This window comes from Coregonus lavaretus, assembly GCF_964263955.1.
Source record: "Coregonus lavaretus genome assembly, chromosome: 17".
NCBI classification, from domain to species: Eukaryota; Metazoa; Chordata; class Actinopteri; order Salmoniformes; family Salmonidae; genus Coregonus; species Coregonus lavaretus.
The window spans coordinates 26,964,068-26,987,131 of NC_140004.1; the positions used below are offsets into that span (position 1 = coordinate 26,964,068).

At 43.6% G+C, this 23,064-nt stretch overlaps 1 protein-coding gene across 1 annotated transcript; it reads left to right on the plus strand.

Annotated features, from left to right (window-relative positions):
• The first annotated feature begins 3,165 nt into the window (after window positions 1-3,165).
• LOC311144461 (leucyl-cystinyl aminopeptidase-like) lies at window positions 3,166-22,215 on the plus strand. The gene is made up of 22 exons (XM_084180484.1): window positions 3,166-3,267; window positions 8,874-8,968; window positions 9,118-9,311; window positions 9,464-9,575; window positions 11,571-11,828; window positions 12,107-12,297; window positions 12,501-12,639; window positions 12,810-12,944; window positions 13,134-13,254; window positions 13,550-13,701; window positions 13,936-14,049; window positions 14,145-14,282; window positions 14,415-14,540; window positions 14,795-14,955; window positions 15,046-15,134; window positions 18,439-18,622; window positions 18,851-19,007; window positions 19,126-19,310; window positions 19,490-19,651; window positions 20,167-20,307; window positions 21,002-21,083; window positions 21,194-22,215. The coding sequence occupies exons 1-22, from the start codon at window positions 3,246-3,248 to the stop codon at window positions 21,323-21,325; spliced, it is 3,090 nt and encodes a 1,029-aa protein (XP_084036610.1). The 5' UTR covers window positions 3,166-3,245; the 3' UTR covers window positions 21,326-22,215.
• Window positions 22,216-23,064: the final 849 nt, after the last annotated feature.

Consider the following 23,064-nt stretch of genomic DNA (forward strand, 5'->3'; position numbering starts at 1 on the left):
ATTGTAGGTTAGTATTGTATTCGGCTGAGCCCGGTGAAGCACGAAGCTAGCTAACCCACTACCTGGACTAGCTAGCGGGTAGCTACTGGTAACTATTAGCAACTGTGGATAGTTGTTTCACGCCTGAGAGTACCTGTAATTACGCTAGCTAGCTGCCTACAATAATTACATACAATAATGCCTACCATTCAGCTGTTTTTCTAACCTCATTGTCTGAAGCGTTAACGTTAGGTAGTAAGTGGCTACTGTGCTTGAAATTTAGCTAGCTTGTTGCTACCTGGATGGCTACTAAACAATAGCTGGAACGACCTAGCGAACAGACGCAAACTGGCTGAGTCAATTCAGTGGCTAGCGTTGGCTAGTTAACAGTAGCTGCTAGGGGTAAGTTATAACCTACATTTGTGTTTTGTTTTTACATACTGGTAGCCAGAGTCATTCAAGGGAATTCGGGACATGGGTGACTAGTTAACGTTAGCTTGGCTCTCTCTGTGTGTTCGTGCCGTGGGAGGAGGGGTTTCTTCGTTGTCTGAAAGCAATGGCTAGCTAGTATGCTAACTATTCTAGCTAACTAACTGGCTGAATAAGTTGACGACGGACTCGCTCAAGCTGTCGGGACTAACCCACAACGTTAGACACGGACATGAATGATCTGCTTGGCGTGTTGACACACTGGTGGTTTGTTGTGGCCGAGTATTGGTGCTAAACCGTGTTGTTGGAGTCCGGCATGCTAGTTGGCTGTGGCGTCATATGACTAGGTGCCCTGGACAATTTTCACAGAAGAATACTGTACCAAGTTAGCTAGCTGAATAAACTAAGTTAGTCTATTCCTAGAAAACATTGAACCGCTGTAGTTTACAACAATTATAGTTTCTGAGGTGGAAGTTGGGAGAGTTATATTTGGGTGTTTCAGGGAAACGTAAGTGAGGGAGGCCCCGCTCTCTCCTTTTCCAGATGTTTAGTTCATTTCATTCCGATCTCCTTTGCATTATTGTAGCCATTTTCTGTAGCCTGTCAACTATGCCTCTGTCTATCCCTGTTCTCTCCTCTCCGCACAGGCTATACAAACGCCTCACACCGCGTGGCTGCTGCCTCTCTAACCTGGTGGTCCCTGCACGCACCACCCACGTGGAGTTCCAGGTCGCACCACCCACGTGGAGTTCCAGGTCTCAGGCAGCCTCTGGAACTGCCGTTCTGCTGCCAACAAGGCAGAGTTCATCTCAGCCTATGCTACCCTCCAGTCCCTCGACTTCTTGGCGCTGACGGAAACATGGATTACCACTGAAAACACTGCTACTCCTACTGCTCTCTCCTCGTCTGACCATGTGTTCTCGCATACCCCGAGAGCATCTGGTCAGCGGGGTGGTGGCACAGGAATCCTCATCTCTCCCAAGTGGACATTCTCTCTTTTCCCCCTGACCCATCTGTCTATCTCCTCATTTGAATTCCATGCTGTCACAGTCACTAGCCCATTCAAGCTTAACATCCTTGTCATTTATCGCCCTCCAGGTTCCCTTGGAGAGTTCATCAATGAGCTTGACGCCTTGATAAATTCCTTTCCTGAGGATGGCTCACCCCTCACAGTTCTGGGTGACTTCAACCTCCCTACGTCTACATTTGACTCATTTCTCTCTGCCTCCTTCTTTCCACTCCTCTCCTCTTTTGACCTCACCCTCTCACCGTCCCCCCCCCTACTCACAAGGCAGGCAATACGCTTGACCTCATCTTTACTAGATGCTGTTCTTCTACTAATCTCACTGCAACTCCCCTCCATGTCTCCGACCACTACTTTGTATCCTTTTCTCTCTCGCTCTCCTACAACACTACTCACTCTGCCCCTACTCAGATGGTAATGTGTCGTCGCAACCTTCGCTCTCTTTCTCCCGCTACTCTCTCCTCTTCCATCCTATCATCTCTTCCCTCTGCTAAATCCTTCTACCTCCAATCTCCTGATTCTGCCTCCTCAACCCTCCTCTCCTCCCTTTCTGCATCCTTTGACTCTCTATTTCCCCTATCCTCCCGGCCGGCTCGGTCCTCCCCTCCTGCTCCGTGGCTTGATGACTCATTGCGAGCTCACAGCCCATATTTACTCATTGCGAGCTCACAGCCCAATACAACCCATATTTATGTTTATTTATTTTCCCTTTTGTACTTTAACTATTTGCACATCGTTACAACATGGTATATAAACAGAATATGACATTTGAAATGTCTTTATTCCTTTGGAACTTTTGTGAGTGTAATGTTTACTGTAAAAAATATATATGTTTATTTCACTTTTGTTTATTATTTATTTCACTTGCTTTGGCAATGTAAACATATGTTTTCCATGCCAATAAAGCCCCTTAAATTGAAATTGAGAGAGCGAGACAGAGAGAGACAGAGAGAGACAGAGAGAGAGAGAGAGAGAGAGAGAGAGAGAGAGATTATGGATATACTGACAAGATACAAGTCTCTCCGCCCAAACAATGGGAGTCGTTGTCCACAAAGCTGTCTCGCTCCCGCCTATACTTTTTTGGGATTGGTGGATACAGCTCATTATTGTAATATTTTTTGAATATTCGATGAGGGTTGTTGACGTCAACCACATGTATTCAATGAAGAGAGATGCGATGCTACGCTCCTTGCCTCCGGCCATGACTATGCCTAGCCATATTCAGACAACTCCGATATAAAGTGTTGTTTCTCCAAATTGCCGGGATGTCACGTGTCCTACTTATATCAGTACACTCGTAAGAATTTAAGCATTACGAAACTTATATTTGATCAAATAAACCTCACGTATCAAATAATCCATTACATTTTTTGTTGACCAAATTCGACTCATTGACCTCCATACAAAAATTCCTTGCTTAGTGGGCGAAACATCGCCACCTGCTGGAGGGAGACAGATGTCCCGCCGAGTTGGGCCTCTCTTCCTCTTCCTCTCTGCATACAGTCATTGCCGGGCGGAGACGAAGGAAGGAAGCTGTAATTGAAATGCATGGCGAATCGTTTGGATGATTGATCATATTTAATTAATTTGATCGCACACGCTATTAACTTCAATATTACAAGTTAGCACACAGACTGCAGCTACACAGTGGACTGATCGGGGCTGATACTAGCTCAGCCAGCGCAAGGCTAGTAGCATCAGCTAGTCTGTGTCAGTGTGTGGTGGCAGAGTTTGTTTAACCGTCGTTACCTCCTGCGGCATGCTGTTATTATCAGTGAAGTGAGGACAGCTCGGCTCTTTCAGATACCTTGTCATGGAGGACCCCTTTGACAGTGGTAAGGAATGATGATGGCTCTAGCTAGCTGCTCCCCATACTTTCTAGCCAGCCACAATTTCTGTAGTAGTTAGCATTTTAGCTTGCGGACGGTTACCTACAGTACAGAACGTTCCAAGTCAACAAGTGTCAGGCTCTTGATAGCCAGGCAGCAGTTTTGGTACGGACTAATCAGCATTCATACACTTGTAATGATGGGAATGTTAGCTGATAGAAACATAGCTAGCTATGCCTGGCCTTTGAGTACAGCTAAATAAAAATAGCCAGTGTATCTCTGTTTGCCTGAATAGACTGGGATCTTTAGCTTTAGTTATTCTGTGTTCTCAGTGGCATTCACTGGGGACACATTCCCCAGTCGGGCTGAGGTCAGGGTTGACTTTTGACTCTTGTCAGCCGAGGGCCTATTTATTTAACCCATTAAAGGCTATCTACGTATCTTAGCCATCTAAAGAGCAGTAAGGGGCTAAAGGGGCTAAATGGAAATCTTATGACAGCCCAGTTGCAGTTACAGCTGATAGAATATTTCGATATTGTTATGAGGGAAAATGGGAGCGAAAAGCACAACCAAAGTGATACTAGTAACCCTATCAATCTGTGACACAACCAAATATACTTATAACTAACCCATCTGTGATACAACTGTTGAATTGACTGAATTGCACTGACACCACATACTCTTTTTATGTTTATTGGGACATGATTCTTTCCTTATTGTTCAGCCTTGTCCTACACTTTGCCATACCCACTAGGGTAAAATATTGGGAACCTTGTTACTGAGATTTCCCGCCCAAACCCACTCCCCTTTCCCGGGATAAATAACTGCGAGAGAACTGTAAATTATAATACATTATTTCTATGAACAGAATGACCTAAAATGGCACAGTACATGTTTTTTTTTTTAAGTAACAAAAAAAAGTAAATACAGCCGAAATATATTGATAAAAGTCACACTGTCCGAGAGAGATTTACATGTTTATTAAAACGTCACACCAGGGTAAGCCTACACAAAACACAACCCTTATTTTAAGTGTTTCTAAAATCCCCTATGGGAAAAATGAATGGTGGAAAAACAATTGGAACCATTTCCCTGTTTGACTGCTAGGTATTATGGGTATTATGACACCTCCACTGTTGGGCTCTATTGGAGTCAATATAGGCCGGCATCCCTGTGGAACACTTTTGACACCTTGTAGAGTCCATGCCCTGACGAATGTAGGCTGTTCTGAGGGCAAAAGGGGTGCAACTCAATATTAGGATGGTGTTCGTAATGTTTTGTACACTCAGTGTGTATATAGACATGTCCTAGCCTACCTCTTTCAGGTAATACATTCAATGCAATATTAGCCTTATATTTAGCTAATGGATGATGGGTTATGCATAAGCTTCTAAATTATAGCCTCTGTCTCTTGCGCAATACTCACCTGCACTCCGCTTGCCTGTCTACTTAAAAAACACTCCTTAGCTCTTGGAGTCCCAGGAAAATCTAGACTAGAGTAGCTTGCTTGACATTTTTATTTTATAATTTTTATACTAATAGACTATTCAAAGAGGGATGCAAGCTCTTGTTTGCTGAATGCGATGGCGGTAGACTATAGTAGCTATTTATTTATTATTTGTGAAGAAAAGTGATACCGCGCTGCATCTTATTCCAGTCCTATATTATTCAAGCATGTCATTACAATGATGAAGATAAGGACAACGAAACGTATTAAATGTAACTGTTGAAAGCGAGGAAGAAAGCAAGCAACAATAGAGAGAGAAAGAGGAGGTAGGCTAATACGCACGTCCTACTAATTATAAACATGTAAAATAGGCCCTATTATCTTTCAAAATTCAAATCAAATTCGCTAGCCTATAATTGTAACTTTGTAGGCTGCATATCCTGTACCAGCATCACATGTTCTCTCCCAGCTTAATGGTCTGAACGACGTGCGTAATTCCAGTTCGCATAATACAATACAGTAAAGTAATACAGTCCATAATCAAAAAGATTAGCCTCCTGGAACTTGTTTAATTTATTTACCCGAGAGCATAGCTACAGTGGGGGAAAAAAGTATTTAGTCAGCCACCAATTGTGCAAGTTCTCCCACTTAAAAAGATGAGAGAGGCCTGTAATCCAGAAAATCACATTGTAGGATTTTTAATGAATTTATTTGCAAATTATGGTGGAAAATAAGTATTTGGTCACCTACAATCAAGCAAGACCTGGTCGATGACCTGAAGAGAGCTGGGACCACAGTCTCAAAGAAAACCATTAGTAACACACTACGCCGTCATGGATTAAAATCCTGCAGCGCACGCAAAGTCCCCCTGCTCAAGCCAGCGCATGTCCAGGCCCGTCTGAAGTTTGCCAATGACCATCTGGATGAGCCAGAGGAGGAATGGGAGAAGGTCATGTGGTCTGATGAGACAAAAATAGAGCTTTTTGGTCTAAACTCCACTCGCTGTGTTTGGAGGAAGAAGAAGGATGAGTACAACCCCAAGAACACCATCCCAATCGTGAAGCATAGAGGTGGTAACATCATTCTTGGGGATGCTTTTCTGCAAAGGGGACAGGACGACTGCACCGTATTGAGGGGAGGATGGATGGGGCCATGTATCGCGAGATCTTGGCCAACAACCTCCTTCCCTCAGTAAGAGCATTGAAGATGGGTCGTGGCTGGGTCTTCCAGCATGACAACGACCCGAAACACACAGCCAGGGCAACTAAGGAGTGGCTCCGTAAGAAGCATCTCAAGGTCCTGGAGTGGCCTAGCCAGTCTCCAGACCTGAACCCAATAGAACATCTTTGGAGGGAGCTGAAAGTCCATATTGCCCAGCAACAGCCCCGAAACCTGAAGGATCTGGAGAAGGTCTGTATGGAGGAGTGGGCCAAAATCCCTGCTGCAGTGTGTGCAAACCTGGTCAAGACCTACAGGAAACGTATGATCTCTGTAATTGCAAACAAAGGTTTCTGTACCAAATATTAAGTTCTGCTTTTCTGATGTATCAAATACTTATGTCATGCAATAAAATGCAAATTAATTACTTAAAAATCATACAATGTGATTTTCTGGATTTTTGTTTTAGATTCCGCCTCTCACAGTTGAAGTGTACCTATGATAAAAATCACAGACCTCTACATGCTTTGTAAGTAGGAAAATCGGCAGTGTATCAAATACTTGTTCTCCCCACTGTATTTATATGCTTTAGAACGATTTTGGCGGGAAATACTGGTTTACCCGGGAGAAAAGGGATTTATTCTCAGGATGGATGGAACATTTGTAAATACTGGGAAAATATTTAACCCTACTACCCAGGAAAGTGAGGAAACCCAACTCAGATTGGCTTAGCCCACTGGCTTATATGCCAAGGTAAAGCCTATCTGAGTTGGGTTTATTTCTAGTGTCATGCAGGCTGGATGTGTTTTATTCTTCCAGTCATCATCAGAGGGCTGTTGTATGTGTGTATGTATTAACCAGCGTTCTAAAATATGTTTTACTCTTGTGGATTTGTATTCCTTTGCTACTACAGGGGATCGCTCACTGATAACAACCAAAATGCAAAGAATTCCAGTAGTCTGGTCTTTCTGATTCCTCCCCTGTGTGTAGGTGAAAATAGCATTTTCGGGCAAGCGATCATAATCTTCGGCCAAAAAAGACTTCTGGCTTGCCTAATGGGCAAGTGCCTTTCTCCGACCTTAATGTCTATCCCTGCCAAATGTAATAGACATTTGGTGCTAGTTGCAGGTGGAAATGTTACATGTATCTCCTGTAAATAACAACTATCATTGATAACATTAGTCAGAATTGGATATGTAGCCCACAATATTCTGCTACTCAAAGATGCTATATCCTCTTGTTTTAGTTACTCAGGCCAGGCTAGGCCAGGCTGTGTGTAGTGTTATTTACAGTCTGTGACTGGTGGCTGCTTTAGCTCAGTGCTTTGTTTATCTGTTCTAAAAGCACATCGAGCTGTTGGAGACACACCAAGCTCTTTGCAACATTCACACTAGCAACTGCAAGTGACACACTCTAGAAGGCAGGCTACATTATGTCACAGTTGAGTTTATCCTACACAACTCAATCATATGTGCCTTTATTTGCCTCTTAACTCGCTCAACTGGTTGCTTGTTCAGACCTGTATGTTTGATAGGGCTCCTTATCCCCTCTCTGTGGTGTGTGTGCTCAATCTGATAAGGACCAGCAAGTTATTTCTGTAGGCTCAGTAGCACTGACTGTACTCTCCTGCTCTAACTCTGTGCTGTCTGCTTTATGGCTCAACAGCTTTATTACAGCAAATAAAGGGACTTCTGTCTGTTCAGATTGGAACACTCACTGACACTCACACACACTACTGGTCAATAGACACAGCTGTCTTTCTCTGTGGGGGCTTTTTCATTAAAGCTTAATTGACTATTTGGAAAATATTCCAAGTATGTTATTTCATTAGCCTAGCCTGCTTCAATTCAGAATGCACAAGGCCTACGTGAAAAGCCTAACTGATGGGGAATCCTGTCCTGGACATTGTGAGGGCACTAGTAGGCCTACATATGGAGCTGAAATGTCCAGAGGTTATTCCTTGTTCAGCTGACAGACAGTCAGGTTGTTTTCACTAAAACACAGCTTCACCTACTTGGCCTTATACGCCCTGAGGCCCCAGGTAGTCCTGGTCTGGGCCCTGCCTGGGGTAGACCTGGGGTAAGCCTAGTCCTAGCACAACTGGCCTCCAACTTCAGGTCTGTGTGGCTCTAGCTAAGTTGTGTAGGCTATAGGATAAACATCTATGTCTGTGGCTCTGAGTCTGTTTCTGTGTTTATTTGGTGAAAACAGGAAAAGTGTGGTGAGCTGTTGCTGACATTTTCTGTTTCACTGCTGCTTACGCTACAGCCCTTGCTGTTTCAGTTTGAGGTGCTCTCATTTTGGTCTGAATAACAGATACCACATTTATAGCACAGCCTCATTTGACACTAACATGGCATTAGGTCTGTCTGGTTGGTGTGAGTCAGAATAATCTGATAAGGTTGCTTTGGTTCTTATTTTGATCTGGGTATTATTACATATTCAGCTCCATATCTAGGCCTATTATTAGGAGCAGGACTGGCTGCAGCGCTGCAGACCTCATGATCTCTGAATCAGGACTATATCTGCTGCAGGAAGGGATAGAGGAAACTCAGATGGCTTCAGTTAGCTTTCTCCTATTCACTGGGCCCTACCAACACGCACGCTTTCTCACAATGGAAAACACACAATGGAACGTACTAGGTGTATGAGATGGCTTTGTTTAGTGTTGTCATTAGTTATGATGATGAAACTAGCTAGCTCTTCACTTAGCCTACACGGTACACACACGATTCACAGACACACACTGGGACTTCAGAAGACTTGGTCTTATTACAGGAGAGAACGGCGCCCTTTACCAAGAGGCGCAATGGGACATTTTATACAGTTTGACTACTGTTGTTATTATTGAATTAGAGCGAGTTGAGCATTTCTCTGTTTGTTTGTAGAGACACAGGGGAGAATCAATAGAAAGGGAGCCACACACACGCACATTTTATTGAACGTGTGTGTGTGTGTGTCTGTGTGTGTATATATTAACCTTTTGTTTGTTTGTGTGTGTAACCAGAGCGAGCGTCCCTGCCCAGGAACATGATAGAGAACAGTATGTTTGAGGAGGAACCTGACGTGGTGGACCTGGCCAAAGACTCAACAGCCTTCCCGGTAATTACATACTATGCAACACTGACATTAACCCATCCACCCATCAGTAGTCCCCTCTCTTCTAACTGTTAGAGTTTTTCCAGATTTTCATATCTCGCGTTCTCTCTCTTTTATTTTCTCTCTCTCTCTCTTCCACCTCCCTCCTCCAGGCGTTGGAACCAGATGAGGTGGTGTACGAGCCCCATTGCTCCCGTCTGCTGGTGCGAGGTCTGGGAGAGAACGACCTGGACGATGAGGAGGATGACTATGAGTCGTCAGCCCGCCTACTGGGCATGTCATTCATGAACAGAAGCTCCACCCACAGTCCTAGCTCCTCCCCTTACAACAGACAGGCTCCACCCAGGTCCTTTTTACTTTTCAAATCAAACTTTATTTAAAGTGAATTTAAACATCCCAGTACACTTTACAGTAAATGAAAAACAATAACATTAACAATACTAAAGATAAATATTATATTTATAGATTAATAAATACAGTTTTTTTGTTTTTGGCCAGGTCATGTTCCCGCCCCTCAGCTCGTATGCTGGTGGTGGGCGTGTTCATCTTGGTACTGGTCGCATCCATGGCGATGGTTCTCTACTTCCTGCCTGGCTGTACTTTCACTAAGGTAGGGGTGTGTGTGTTGGAGTATCGGGTGTATGTGAAAAGTGTGTGGCTCCTGCATTGGCCTCCACAGCCACGGGAAGTGGCACCAGTGCCAAAAAGTCAAGATAGTGTGTGTATATATACAGTGCCTTCAGAAAGTATTCATACCCCTTGACCTATTCCACATTTTGATGTGTTACAGCCTGAATTCAAAATGCATTAAATTGTCTCGTAGCCCTGCACGTTGATCTGGTACTGGTACTCCCTGTATATAGCTCCATTCTTGTGTATTTTATTTTATTCCTCTTGTGTTAGTTACTATTTTATTTTGTATTATTTATTTTTTTACTCTGTATTGTTGGGAAAGGTTCGTAAGCAAGCATTTCACTGTCAAGTCTACACCAGTTGTATTTGGCGCATGTCATAAATACAATTTGATTTGATTTGAAATATGCTTTTTTTCACCCATCTACACACAATACCCCAGAAATTCTAGCAAATTTATAGAAAAATTAAATACAGATAGCACATTTACATAAGTAGTCACACCCCTGAGTTAATACATTAGAATTAGAAGAGTTAGAATCACCTTTGGCTGCGATTACAGCTGTGAGACTTTCTGGGTAAGTCTCTAAGAGCTTTGCACACCTGGATTGTACAATATTTGCAGATTATTCTTTTTAAAATTATTCAAGCTCTGTTTTAGGTTATTGTCCTGCTGAAATGTGAATTTGTCTCCCAGTGTCTGTTGGAAAGCCGACTGAACCAGGTTTTTCTCTAGGATTTTGCCTGTGCTTAGCTCTATTCCGTTTCTTTTTATCCTAAAAAACTCCCTAGTCCTTGCCGATGACAAGTATACCCAATACATAATGCAGCCACCACTATGTTTGAAAATATGAAGAGTTGTACTCAGTGATGTGTTGGATTTGCCTCAAACATAATGCTTTGTATTCAGGACATAAAGTTAATTTCTTTGCCACATTTTTGCACTTTTACTTTAGTGCCTTATTGCAAACAGGATGCACGTTTTATAATATTTTGTATTATGTATAGGCTTCCTTAATTTCACTCTGTCATTTAGGTTAGTATTGTGGAGTAACTACAATGTTGTTGATCCATCCTCAGTTTTTTCCCTATCACAGCCATTAAACTATGAAACTGTTTTAAAGTCACCATTGGACTCATGGTGAAATCCCTGAGCAGTTTCCTTCCTCTCCGGCAACTGAGTTCGGAAGGACGCCTGTATCTTTGTAGTGACTGGGTGTATTGATACACCATCCAAAGTGTAATTAATAACTTCACCATGCTCAAATGGATATTCAATGTCTGCTTTTAAACATTTTACCCATCTACCAATAGGTGCCCTTCTTTGTGAGGCATTGGAAAACCTCCCTGGTCTTTGTAGTTTAATCTGTTTTTGAAATTCACTGTTCGACTGAGGGACCTTACAGATAATTGTATGTGTGGGGTACAGAGATGAGGTAGTCATTCAAAAATCATGTTAAACACTATTATTGCACACAGAGAGAGTCCATGCAACTTATTATGTGACTTGTTAAGCACATTTTTACTCCTGAACTTATTTAGGCTTGCCATAACAAAGGGCTTGAATGCTTATTGACTCAAGACATTTCAGCTTTTCATTTGTAATTAATTTGTAAAAATGTCTAAAAACATAATTCCACTTTATAATAATAATAATAATAATATGCCATTTAGCAGACGCTTTTATCCAAAGCGACTTACAGTCATGTGTGCATACATTTTTACGTATGGGTGGTCCCGGGGATCGAACCCACTACCCTGGCGTTACAAGCGCCATGCTCTACCAATTGAGCTACAGAGGACCACGGAGGACTTTGACATTCTGGGGTATTGTGTGTGTGTGTAGGCCAGTGACACAAATTCTGAATTTAAACCATTTAAAATTCAGGCTGTAACACAACAAAATCAAAGGGTGTGAATACTTTCTGAAGGAACGGTGTATATTCACTGTGTTGATCCTCTTTCTCCCCAGGCTGGCTGTGGTAAGGCTAACTCCTCCACTCCTATGGAGCCGGCCTATCCTAACAGCGCTAATGGGGATCTGTTTCCCTGGAATGAGCTCCGCCTCCCAGCCAGCGTACGGCCTGTGAACTACGACCTCTCCTTGACCCTTAACCTGACTTCCATGACCTTCACCGGCCGCACCGTCATCAACATGACGATACAACACAACACCAAGCGCATCGTTCTGCACAGCTCTGAACTCATTATCACCAAGGCAACCTTCCAGGTAGCTAATGATCAGCCTTACCATTGCTATTTAATCGAAAATAATATGAAGAGATATACATCTTTATAGGTTTAGATTTTTAACTGTAATTATTATTATATTAATGCACAGTGTGTAACTTAATTACTAGCAGTGTAGAGAGAATAAGATTTGCTTCCCCTGAGGAGTTAAATTATGTTTTACCTAGATAATTATGTTTTCCCTTGCGAAATAATGTTTTGACCTAGTTAGATTATGTTTTACCTTATTAAATGCTGTTTTTACTGTAACCCTTCCAGGTTGGAGAGGATAAGAGTGTTGAGGTCAAGGTGTTGGAGTATAAGCCGTGGCAGCAGATAGCTGTCAGCTTCCCAGAGGATCTGAAGGCAGGCCAGGTGTGTGTGTTAACGTTGGACTACACAGCCAACCTCTCACACACCTATGACGGCTTCTACAACAGCTCCTACAACGACAAGACTGGAGCCAAGAGGTAAGCAAAACTATTTAAAAACACTAAAAACTATTTACTAAAAAATAACAACTTAACTCAGGGTGAATGCAGTGAGATTCATTCTGTAATGGTGTGTAAACTTGACAATGTTTGTTGACATGTAATAAACTACAACTCCAGTTTGAGCCTAGTCCTTGCTAGTCCTTGCTCTCTGTGAGTGACCCTGGCCACCCCCTCCTCAGGGTCCTAGCTGCCACTCAGTTTGAGCCCCAGGCTGCCAGGAAGGCCTTCCCCTGTTTTGACGAGCCAGCCTTTAAAGCCACCTTCCTGGTCAGGATCACCAGGGAGCCTGGATACATCACTCTGTCCAACATGCCCCAGGTACAATGTGTGTGTGTACTCGCTAGCGCGCTCGAGAGTTTGCGTGCGCCAGTGTTTTTAAGTGGTAAACATGCATCAATACATTACAAAAGCAAATACATGATGTGTTGATTGGAGACACTTGCCAGTGTGTTAACCATCTGTTAATATGACTGTGTTGTGTTCCCCAGGCTAAGACTACTACATTACCCAGCGGCCTATTGGAGGATGAGTTTGAGCAGACTAGTGTTAATATGAGCACCTACCTGGTGGCCTTCATCGTAGCTAACTTCACCAGCGTCACTAGAAACGTCTCCAATACACTGGTACGTACAGAATCCCTGCCTCACAATCTATTCACACTATTTCTATTGCCTGCAACACACTGGAATGCAGATAGCTGTCAAGTGTTTCCCCGGTGGCCACTACACCCCCCCCCCCCCCCTACTCTGTGCCTATCCCCCTATTTTGGGATCTATTGTATTTATTCAGTTTCTATGGTTTGTGTGTTCTAGGTGTCAGTGTACTCTGTGCCAGAGAAGAAGGAACACACACACTATGCTCTGGACACAGCCTCTAAGCTGCTGCAGTTCTACAACACCTTCTTTGAAATCGACTACCCTCTGAGGAAACTAGGTGAGAGGTGACACAAGACACAACACACAGACACTCAGCCCTCACACAATAAACTCAACTGATGAACACGTTTTACATGTACAGTGCATTCGGAAAGTATTCAGACCCCTTGACCTTTTCCACATTTTGTTACGTTACAGCCTTATTCTAAAAATAACAATTTAATCCATTTGAAAATGTGAGGGAAAAGTGTAATGTTTTCGATAATGAGACACTAAATATGTATTGGTATTTACCCCTCCACCATTCCGTCCCTCTCTCTCTACTCTTCCTTCCCTCTCTCTCCCTCCTCCAGACCTGGTTGCTATCCCAGACTTCCTGGCGGGAGCGATGGAGAACTGGGGTCTGATCACCTTTAGAGAGACCAGCCTGCTGGTGGGAAACCAGTCCTCTCCTCTTGACAAACAACTCATTGCTAACGTCGTAGCCCACGAGCTCGCTCACCAGGTATGTGTTTGTCTGATGTGTGTGTGTGTGTGTGTGTGTGGGTGGGTGTGTAGACCATTACAAGGTGATGGAACATATGTGTATGTATCTCAGCAGTCTTAATGCTGTTTTGATGTTTGGTTAAGAAGTGCTGCTGTTTTATGCCGTTGCTATAACAGTGCTGTAATGCTCTTATGATAGTGTTATAAAGCTGTCATAAAACTGTTCTAATTCTGTTGTGATGTTGTGTGTCAGTGGTTTGGGAACCTGGTGACGATGCGTTGGTGGAATGACCTGTGGCTGAACGAAGGCTTTGCCACCTATTGGCAGTACACGTCCCTAATGACAGAGTTCCCACAGCTGGAGCTAGTAAGTAGCACCACGTCACACATGCAAGTGCTGTAGAAGGGGTCAATGTAGATTTAGATGGCCATGGAATAATAACCTGTCTTCTCTGTCTCCAGGGCAATTCGTTCCTGGGGGTGCGGTTTAAGGCGATGGCCAAAGATTCTGTAAACTCCTCCCACCCAGTGTCAGAGTCGTCCCAGGTGACCACACCTGAACAGGTGTCTGAGATGTTTGACTCTGTCACCTATGAGAAGGTACAATCTTTGGGCTTACCTTACAAATGTGCTTAAAAGTTAATTGATTAGTAGTGTGAATGATATTGCTGCTATAGTCACATCAGTAATGTGTCTCTCTGTGTCTGTCTGTGTGTCTGTGTGTGTCTCTAGGGTGCATCCCTCCTGCTGATGTTGAACTCCACTCTGCCAGACGGTCAGTTCAGGAAAGGACTCATCGATTACCTGAATAAAGGATCTAACACTGTTACTGAAGACCTCTGGAACAGCCTCACACAGGTAGGTGTGGTCTGTCTGAGACACTCTGTCTCTTACAGTTAATCTCTGTTTCCTTATTAGTTATTTTCACAGGTTCCTTATTTTGCTCCTGTAAAATCTGCCGCCATATCCTTCCTCTTGTCTGTTGTATTAGTACTACTGATGGTGATACTCCATATCTCTCCCATGGTGATGAGTAGTCATATTAGTAGATTATTTATATTTGTCATTGATTATTTATGATTATTGATGATTGTTGGTTCTGGATGTTCCAGGCCCAGGTGCTTCCCCAGCAGGAGAGTGTGTCAGACATGATGAGAACATGGACGCTGCAAAAAGGCTTCCCATTGGTCACCGTCAGCCGCAAGGCTGGTCAGGTGACCCTCACACAGGAACACTTCCTGCTCTCCGCAGACAATGCCACTTACACCTCTAGGTGAGACATGCACGAACACACGCACGCACGCGCACACACACACACACACACACACACACTCACACCAACATTTCTTTGTGTTCTTCTCAGCCTGTGGCATATCCCCGTGACATATGTGAATGACAGCTGTAGCTCTGCGCCTTCCTGCAGACAGATCTTCCATCTGAGAAATAAGACAGGTAAATAATAGGACAGGTAACTAATAAGACAGATAAAGAAGACAGGTAATTAAAAGACAGGTAAATAATAAGACAGGTAAAACTCTGTGCATTCAGCTGTGTAGTTGTCAGTGAGCTTGACTAACTTTTTGAATTGTCCAATTCAGCACAAGTAAGCCTTTATGACTTTATGATTTTAATTGCTTGTGATACATGTATATATATATATATATATATATATATATATATATGTATATGTACAGTGGAAAAGTGGTGCGTGCATATGTATTTACGCCCTTTGCTATGAAGCCCCTAAATAAGATCTGTTGCAACCAATTACCTTCAGAAGTCACATAATTAGTTAAATAAAGTCCACCTGTGTGCAATCTAAGTGTCACATGATCTGTCACATGATCTCAGTATATATACACCTGTTCTGAAAGGCCCCAGAGTCTGCAACACCACTAAGCAAGGGGCACCACCAAGCAAGCGGCACCATGAAGACCAAGGAGCTCTCCAAACAGGTCAGGGACAAAGTTGTGGAGAAGTACAGATCAGGGTTGGGTTATAAAAAAATATCTGAAACTTTGAACATCCCACGGAGCACCATTAAATCCATGATTAAAAAAATTGAAAGAATATGGCACCACAACAAACCTGCCAAGAGAGGGCCGCCCACCAAAACACACAGACCAGGCAAGGAGGGCATTAATCAGATAGGCAACAAAGAGACCAAAGAGAACCCTGAAGGAGCTGCAAAGCTCCACAGCGGAGATTTGAGTATCTGTCCATAGGACCACTTTAAGCCGTACACTCCACAGAGCTGGGCTTTACGGAAGAGTGGCCAGAAAAAAGCCATTGCATTGCTTAAAGAAAAAAATAAGCAAACACTTTTGGTGTTCGCCAAAACGGCATGTGGGAGACTCCCCAAACATATGGAAGAAGGTACTCTGGTCAGATGAGACTAAAATTGAGCTTTTTGGCCATCAAGGAAAGCGCTATGTCTGGCGCAAACCCAACACCTCTCATCACCCCGAGAACACCATCCCCACAGTGAAGCATGGTGGTGGCAGCATCATGCTGTGGGGATGTTTTTCATCGGCATGGACTGGGAAACTGGTCAGAATTGAAGGAATGATGGATGGCGCTAAATAAAGGGAAATTCTTGAGGGAAATCTGTTTCTGTCTTCCAGAGATTTGAGACTGGGATGGAGGTTCACCTTCCAGCAGGACAATGACCGTAAGCATACTGCTAAAGCAACACTGGAGTGGTTTAAGGGGAAACATTTAAATATCTTGGAATGGCCTAGTCAAAGTCCAGACCTCAATCCAATTGAGAATCTGTGGTATGACTTAAAGATTGCTGTACACCAGCGGAACCCATCCAACTTGAAGGAACTGGAGCAGTTTTGCCTTGAATAATGGGCAAAAATCCCAGTGGCTAGATGTGCCAAGCTTATAGAGGCATACCCCCAAGAGACTTGCAGCTGTAATTGCTGCAAAAGGTGGCTCTACAAAGTGATAGGCATGTTGTGTAAATCAAATGATACAAACCCCCAAAAAATCCATTTTAATTCCAGGTTGTAAGACAAGAAAATAGGAAAAATGCCAAGGGGGGGGGGGGGGGGGTGAATACTTTCACAAGCCACTGTATATGCAGTACCAGTCAAAAGTTTGGACACACCTACTCATTCAATAGTTTTTCTTTATTTTCTACTATTTTCTACATTGTAGAATAATAGTGAAGACATCAAAACTATGAAATAACACATATGGAATCATGTAGTAACCAAAAAAGTGTTAAACAAAACAAAATATATTTGAGATTTGAGATTCTTCAAATAGCCACCCTTTGCCTTGATGACAGCTTTGCACACTCTTGGCATTCTCTCAACCAGCTTCATGAGGTAGTCACCTGGAATGCATTTCAATTAACAGGTGTGCCTTGTTAAAAGTTATTTTGTGGAATTTCTTTCCTTCTTAATGCTTTTGAGCCAATCAGTGGTGTTGTGACAAGGTAGGGGTGGTATACAGAAGATAGCCCATTTGGTAAAAGACCAAGTCGATATTATGGCAAGAACAGCTCAAATAAGCAAAGAGAAACGACAGTCCATCATTACTTTAAGACATGAAGGTCAGTCAATCCGGAAAATCTCAAGAACTTTGAAAGTTTCTTCAAGTGCAGTCGCAAAAACCATCAAGCGCTATGATGAAATTGGCTCTCATGAGGACCGCCACAGGAAAGGAAGACCCAGAGTTACCTCTGCTGCAGAGGATAAGTTCATTAGAGTTACCAGCCTCAGAAATTGCAGCCAAAATAAATGCTTCACAGAGTTCAAGTAACAGCCACATCTCAACATCAACTGTTCAGAGGAGATTGCGTGAATCAGGCCTTCATGGTCGAATTGCTGCAAAGAAACCACTACTAAAGGACACCAATAAGAAGAAGAGACTTGCTTGGGCCAAGAAACACGAGCAATGGACATTAGACCGGTGGAAATCTGTCCTTTGGTCTGATGAGTCCAAATTTGAGATTTTTGGTTCCAACTGCCGTGTCTTTGTGAGACGCAGAGTAGGTGAAAGGATTATCGCCGCATGTGTATTTCCCACCGTTATGGTGTGAGGTGGCTTTTCTGGTGACACTGTCTGTGAATTATTTAGAATTCAAGGCACACTCAACCAGCATGGCTACCACAGCATTCTGCAGCGATACGCCATCCCTTCTGGTTTGCGCTTAGTAGGGACAATAATTTGTTTTTCAACAGGACAATGACCCAACACTCCTCCAGGCTATGTAAGGGCTATTTGACCAAGAAGGAGAGTGATGGAGTGCTGCATCAGATGACCTGGTCTCCACAATCACCCAACGTCAACCCAATTGAGATGGTTTGGGATGAGTTGGACCGCAGAGTGAAGGAAAAGAAGCCAACAAGTGCTCAGCATATGTGGGAACTCCTTCAAGACTGTTGGAAAAGCATTCCTCATGAAGCTGGTTGAGAGAATGCCAAGAGTGTGCAAAGCTGTCATCAAGGCAAAGGGTGGCTACTTTGAAGAATCTCAAATTTAAAATATATTTTTAACACTTTTTTGGTGACTACATGATTTCCATATGTGTTATTTCATAGTTTTGATATCTTCACTATTATTCTACAATGTAAAAAAAATAGTAAAAATAAAGAAAAACCCTTGAATGAGTAGGTGTGTCCAAACTTTTGACTGGTACTGTAGTAGTTAGTGATATTTGGCCTGCTGATTGTATGCTCTGAGGTTCTCGGTAAGAGCATGATCATGTGTCTGAGTGCATTGTTCTGTGTTTCCCACTTAGCTACTCTGAAGGTGTCAGACAGTGTGAAGTGGCTGAAGTTGAACTACATGAACACGGGCTTCTATATAGTTCACTATGGAGACGAGGGCTGGGCCACTCTCATAGATGCTCTAAAGACTGATGTCAACACACTCACACCCCATGACCGCGCTTCGCTCATACACAACATCTTTGCCCTGTCCAGGTCAGTGTGTGTGTTTGTACTGTGGCATGGTACGCTCAATGGTAATACTAGCAAATATTTTTTATTGGAGGCCTGTCTTAATACTCTGTCTGGACTTGTACGATTACGTGAATGTCTGTATTTTAGATCTTATGGATGCTCCACTGCACAGAGAATAGGCAACAGATACAAATAGATAGAATTGATTCAGATCTATTGTCAATTTTTTTCTTCTCTCCCTCTCATCAGGCTGGGTCGTGTGTCCTTCCGTCAGGTTCTCAGTCTGTTGGATTATGCCACCAATGAGACTGAGACTGCTCCTCTGACAGAGGCCCTGTCACAGCTCAGCTCTGTCTACAGACTACTGAACAAGAGACAGGAGCTAAGACTGGTGGCCCGCATGAAGGTAAATGCACTCACGCACACACACACACTAGATTGTCAGGTACCTTGTTTTGGAGCCTAGTCCCACCATTTGGGACAAACTGACTGTGCTAACTTTCTCTTTGTAATGTGTGTTTCAGGCATACGTCTGCAGTCATTTTGGCCAGCTGATGGACAGTCAGGACTGGGGAGAGGAGGAGAGTGTGTCCAGACTGGAGCTGAGGTCAGCCCTGCTAGAGATGGCCTGTAGTCTGGGACGGCAGAACTGTACTGACCAGGCCATGGCCCTCTATGACCAGTGGACCAACTCCAACCACACCAAACAGTAGGTACACACACCAACTGACTTAAGAGTTTATATATAAGAAAGACGGAGGCACAACTTTTGCTGGTTTAAAACAAATATATACTTTTAGATTTTTTGGCCACCATGGTCATCATCAGTAATAAAGCCAGAGATCTATTCTATAGTGATCTTGTGGTGATCTGTTGTGTCTCCTCCAGGATCCCGGGTGATCTGCAGCGAGTAGTGTTCTCTGTAGCGGCCAAGTCTGACCTCGGTTGGCGTTCTCTCATGGAGGCCTACAGTTCCTCCACCTACGACTCTGAGAAACGCAAGATACTGCAGGCCCTGGCCTCCACACAGGACCCACAAAGCATCGTATGGTAAGGGAGAGAGTGTGTGTGGGTCCATGGTACTTAATCAATCAATTGACAGACAGATTAACTGGCCAACTAAACCTCTACCCAGAGTTTGTGCAGAGCGACATACAGCTGGACTCAAGCTGAGCTTCCCCCTGAAGCTAGGACAGAAGAGTCCCTTCCCATCTTCCCGAAAACATCTGAAACCCTACCTCTTCAAAGAGTATCTTAAATAATCCCACAGCGCACCCCTCCCCCTCGCACCCGCTCCTCATGCCCGATGCTTTCGTGAACTAACATTCGCACTTGACTTACTAGCTCTGACTAGCTGATAACTACTTTATTGGGGGAAAATGTACTTACTGTGAGATGTGGTTGTCCCACCTAGCTATCTTAAGATGAATGGACTAACTGTATGTCGCTCTGGATAAGAGCGTCTGCTAAATGACTAATATATCAAATGTACTCAAGCTGTGCACAGATATGTTTGTTGCGGCCTGTGGTGTGTGTCTCATCACTCTAAATACCACCTCCTTCAGGATTCTCAGCGCGGGGCTCGAGGGAGGGATTATCCAGACCCAGGAGCTGCCATTGGTCATCAGCACCATGAGCGACGGCTTCGCTGGCCACTTGTTCGTCTGGGACTTTGTCAAAGAGAACTGGGACAGGATCATAGAGAAGTGAGTGCCACCTTATGAATAAGATAAATTATACACTGAGTATATTAAGAACACCTGCTCTTTCCATGACAGACTGACCAGGTGAAAGCTATGATCCCTTATTGTTGTCACCTGTTAAATCCACTTCAATCAGTGTAGATGAAGGGGAAGAAACAGGTTAAAGAATGATTTTTAAGCCTTGAGACAATTGAGACATGGATTGTGTATGTGTGCCATTCAGAGGGTGAATGGGCAAGACAAAATATTTAAGTTATTTTGAACGGGGTATGGTAGTAGGTGCCAGGAGCACTGGTTGTGTCAGGAACTGCAACGCTGCTGGGTTTTTCACGCTCAACCGTTTCCCGTGTGTATCAAGAAGTCAACATGGGCCAGCATCCCTGTGGAATGCTTTTGACACCTTGTAGAGTCCATGCCCCAACGAATGGAGGCTGTTCTGAGGGCAAAAGGGGGTGCAACTCAATATTAGGAAGGTGTTCCTAATGTTTGGTATACTCAGTGCACATTTATATACTTACAGCATCAACCTACAGAACAGTGGACCCAAAAACAATACAGTTTCCCAATCGATATCAGTGGGCCTGTTTCGATTGGCTATTATGGAGCCTAGCCTGTTTCGATTGGCTCTTATGGAGAAGTGGCCTATTTTTATTGGCTGTTGTGAATAAATGGTCTGTTTTTGGCTGTGTGTGTGTAGGTTCCCAGTGGGGTCCTATCCCATCCAAAGCATCATCAAGTCCACCACCTCCCAGTTCTCCACTCAGACACACCTGGAGGAGGTGAGCTTATACCTCAGAACCATGCCGACTGTATATCATGTGTCTGTGTATCAGGTGCGTAGTGCATGTGTATCTTCTCTCATGTCAACTGTGTGTGTGTGTGTGTGTAGGTCCAGGGTTTCTTCTCCAGTCTGAAGGAGCGGGGGTCTCAGATGCGTAGCGTCCAGGAGGCTTTAGAGACCATCGAACTGAACCAGCTCTGGATGGACAGGAACCTCCCAACACTCAGACACTGGCTCTAACATGGCCGCTTGGCAACTGTCGCTCCTGGCAACCAGCTCCGTGGGGCCATGTTGGCATGGCAACAGCAGTGTTTGCACTATACTAGGGCTTGTCTCAAATGACATCATATTCCCCATATAGTGGCTACTTTTTTTCACTATGGTCAGAAGTAGTGCACTATATACGGAACAGGGTGTCCTAGGAGTTGTAGTAGCCAGCTCAGGGTTGCTCTCCAGATTGTGTATCAGACCCCGTATCAGCTCTCTCTCTATGCTGTCGACCAAATCTTCACACAGCTTTCATCATAACACCATGCCTGGACACACAGCAGTGCGTCTTTCTTTCAAACGCAACGTGCTTCACATTGTATGGAGGTAACGCACCCCTTCCACCACCCCCTAGTGCATGTATGTGTAGCATCCACCTGAGAACAAAGGAATACAGGAAGAGAACATGCTGTGTAATCAGCTCTGGCAACATGTCATCAGTATGTGTCACCTGTGAAACTCTCATGGCTCAGTGACTAATTGTGATCTCAGGCCCTGGCCCCGACTCCAGCCTCCACATGACTGTCCTACTGTCTGGGAGAAAAGGGGGAGATGGGAGAATGTCTGTTGAAGGCCAGAGTAAGGCTACAGAGGGGTAGCTGACAGTGTACAGTAGGCACGCTCAGCAGGCTACGCAGGCTACAGCCAGAACATATACAGCTACAAGTGTATATGTTGAAGGAAAATACCTTCTTACTGTTTAGATCAGTGGTGGCCTCAAAAAAATGTGACATAAAATGACTAAAACCAAATTGAAACTGTGTAGAAATGTTAATGGACCTACATGTATACAGTTTATTGACTGTGTCTAGCTCGCTAATAATCACCGAAATGAAAACTAGACCGTCAGGGAGCATAGAAAATTCAAAAAACGATGGATAGAGGACTATGTTTTGCAGATTTTGGCGGTGAGGAAATATTGTTAAAAAAAATTCAGTGCAGCCCTCCAGACCTTGTAAAAGACAGAATGTGGCCCCCGGGTCAAAATGAGTTTGACACCCTTGGTTTAGATGCTCCGAAAGTTCAACTCTACCACATTTCCACCACTGTCAGTCTGTTAGTTAGACCTCAAGAAGTATTTTGGTCTGATGGTGTAAACCAGGGGACAACGTTTGGTTTGGCCCGCAAGGGCCGCTAGAGGGCCCCCGACTGACTTCTTTTTTTTTTTTTTGGAAGTCAGTCGGGTTCACAACATTCTGTTGCGAGATGGCATAGTAGAATAGACAACGTGTCATTTCAAAATTTGGTAGTGCCTCAGCAGTTTTCCTCTTGTTATGTCAGTCACTGACAGTCAATCAATTAGCCCATGTCAGCTAACATTTTATTGATTGCTAGGTAAGTTAGTCTAGCCAGCTGTCTAAAACTTGTAGTAATCATGGTCAAATTACTGACGGGCACCCAAGGCACGTGTCCAGGGGCCCTGACCTCCAGGGGGCCCACATTTGATTTTGTTAATCACTCTCACACGGATATCATATGAACATGGCATAAGTCATAGCAAAATGTGTACAACTGCAGGGAATTAGCATTAAAACGTGCAAAAATGTCTCTCCATCCCATGGACATTTTTGTTTTATCACATGAAATTAGTAACAAAACTGCTACATTTTATCTCTGCACCATGTAAAATGTGTAGAATTGCTGAAAAACTAAAATGTTATACATCTTTAATACTTGTAATTAGAATGTGTTGTTAAGTGTCAAGTTATATG

Coding starts and splice junctions, on each gene's coding strand:
- LOC311144461 (XM_084180484.1), top strand. CDS start 3,246: ATGGAGGACCCCTTTGACAGTG. Junction 15,135..18,438: donor CCATCTGAGAAATAAGACAG/GTAAATAATAGG, acceptor TTTCCCACTTAG/CTACTCTGAAGGTGTCAGAC. Junction 19,652..20,166: donor GACCCACAAAGCATCGTATG/GTAAGGGAGAGA, acceptor CACCTCCTTCAG/GATTCTCAGCGCGGGGCTCG.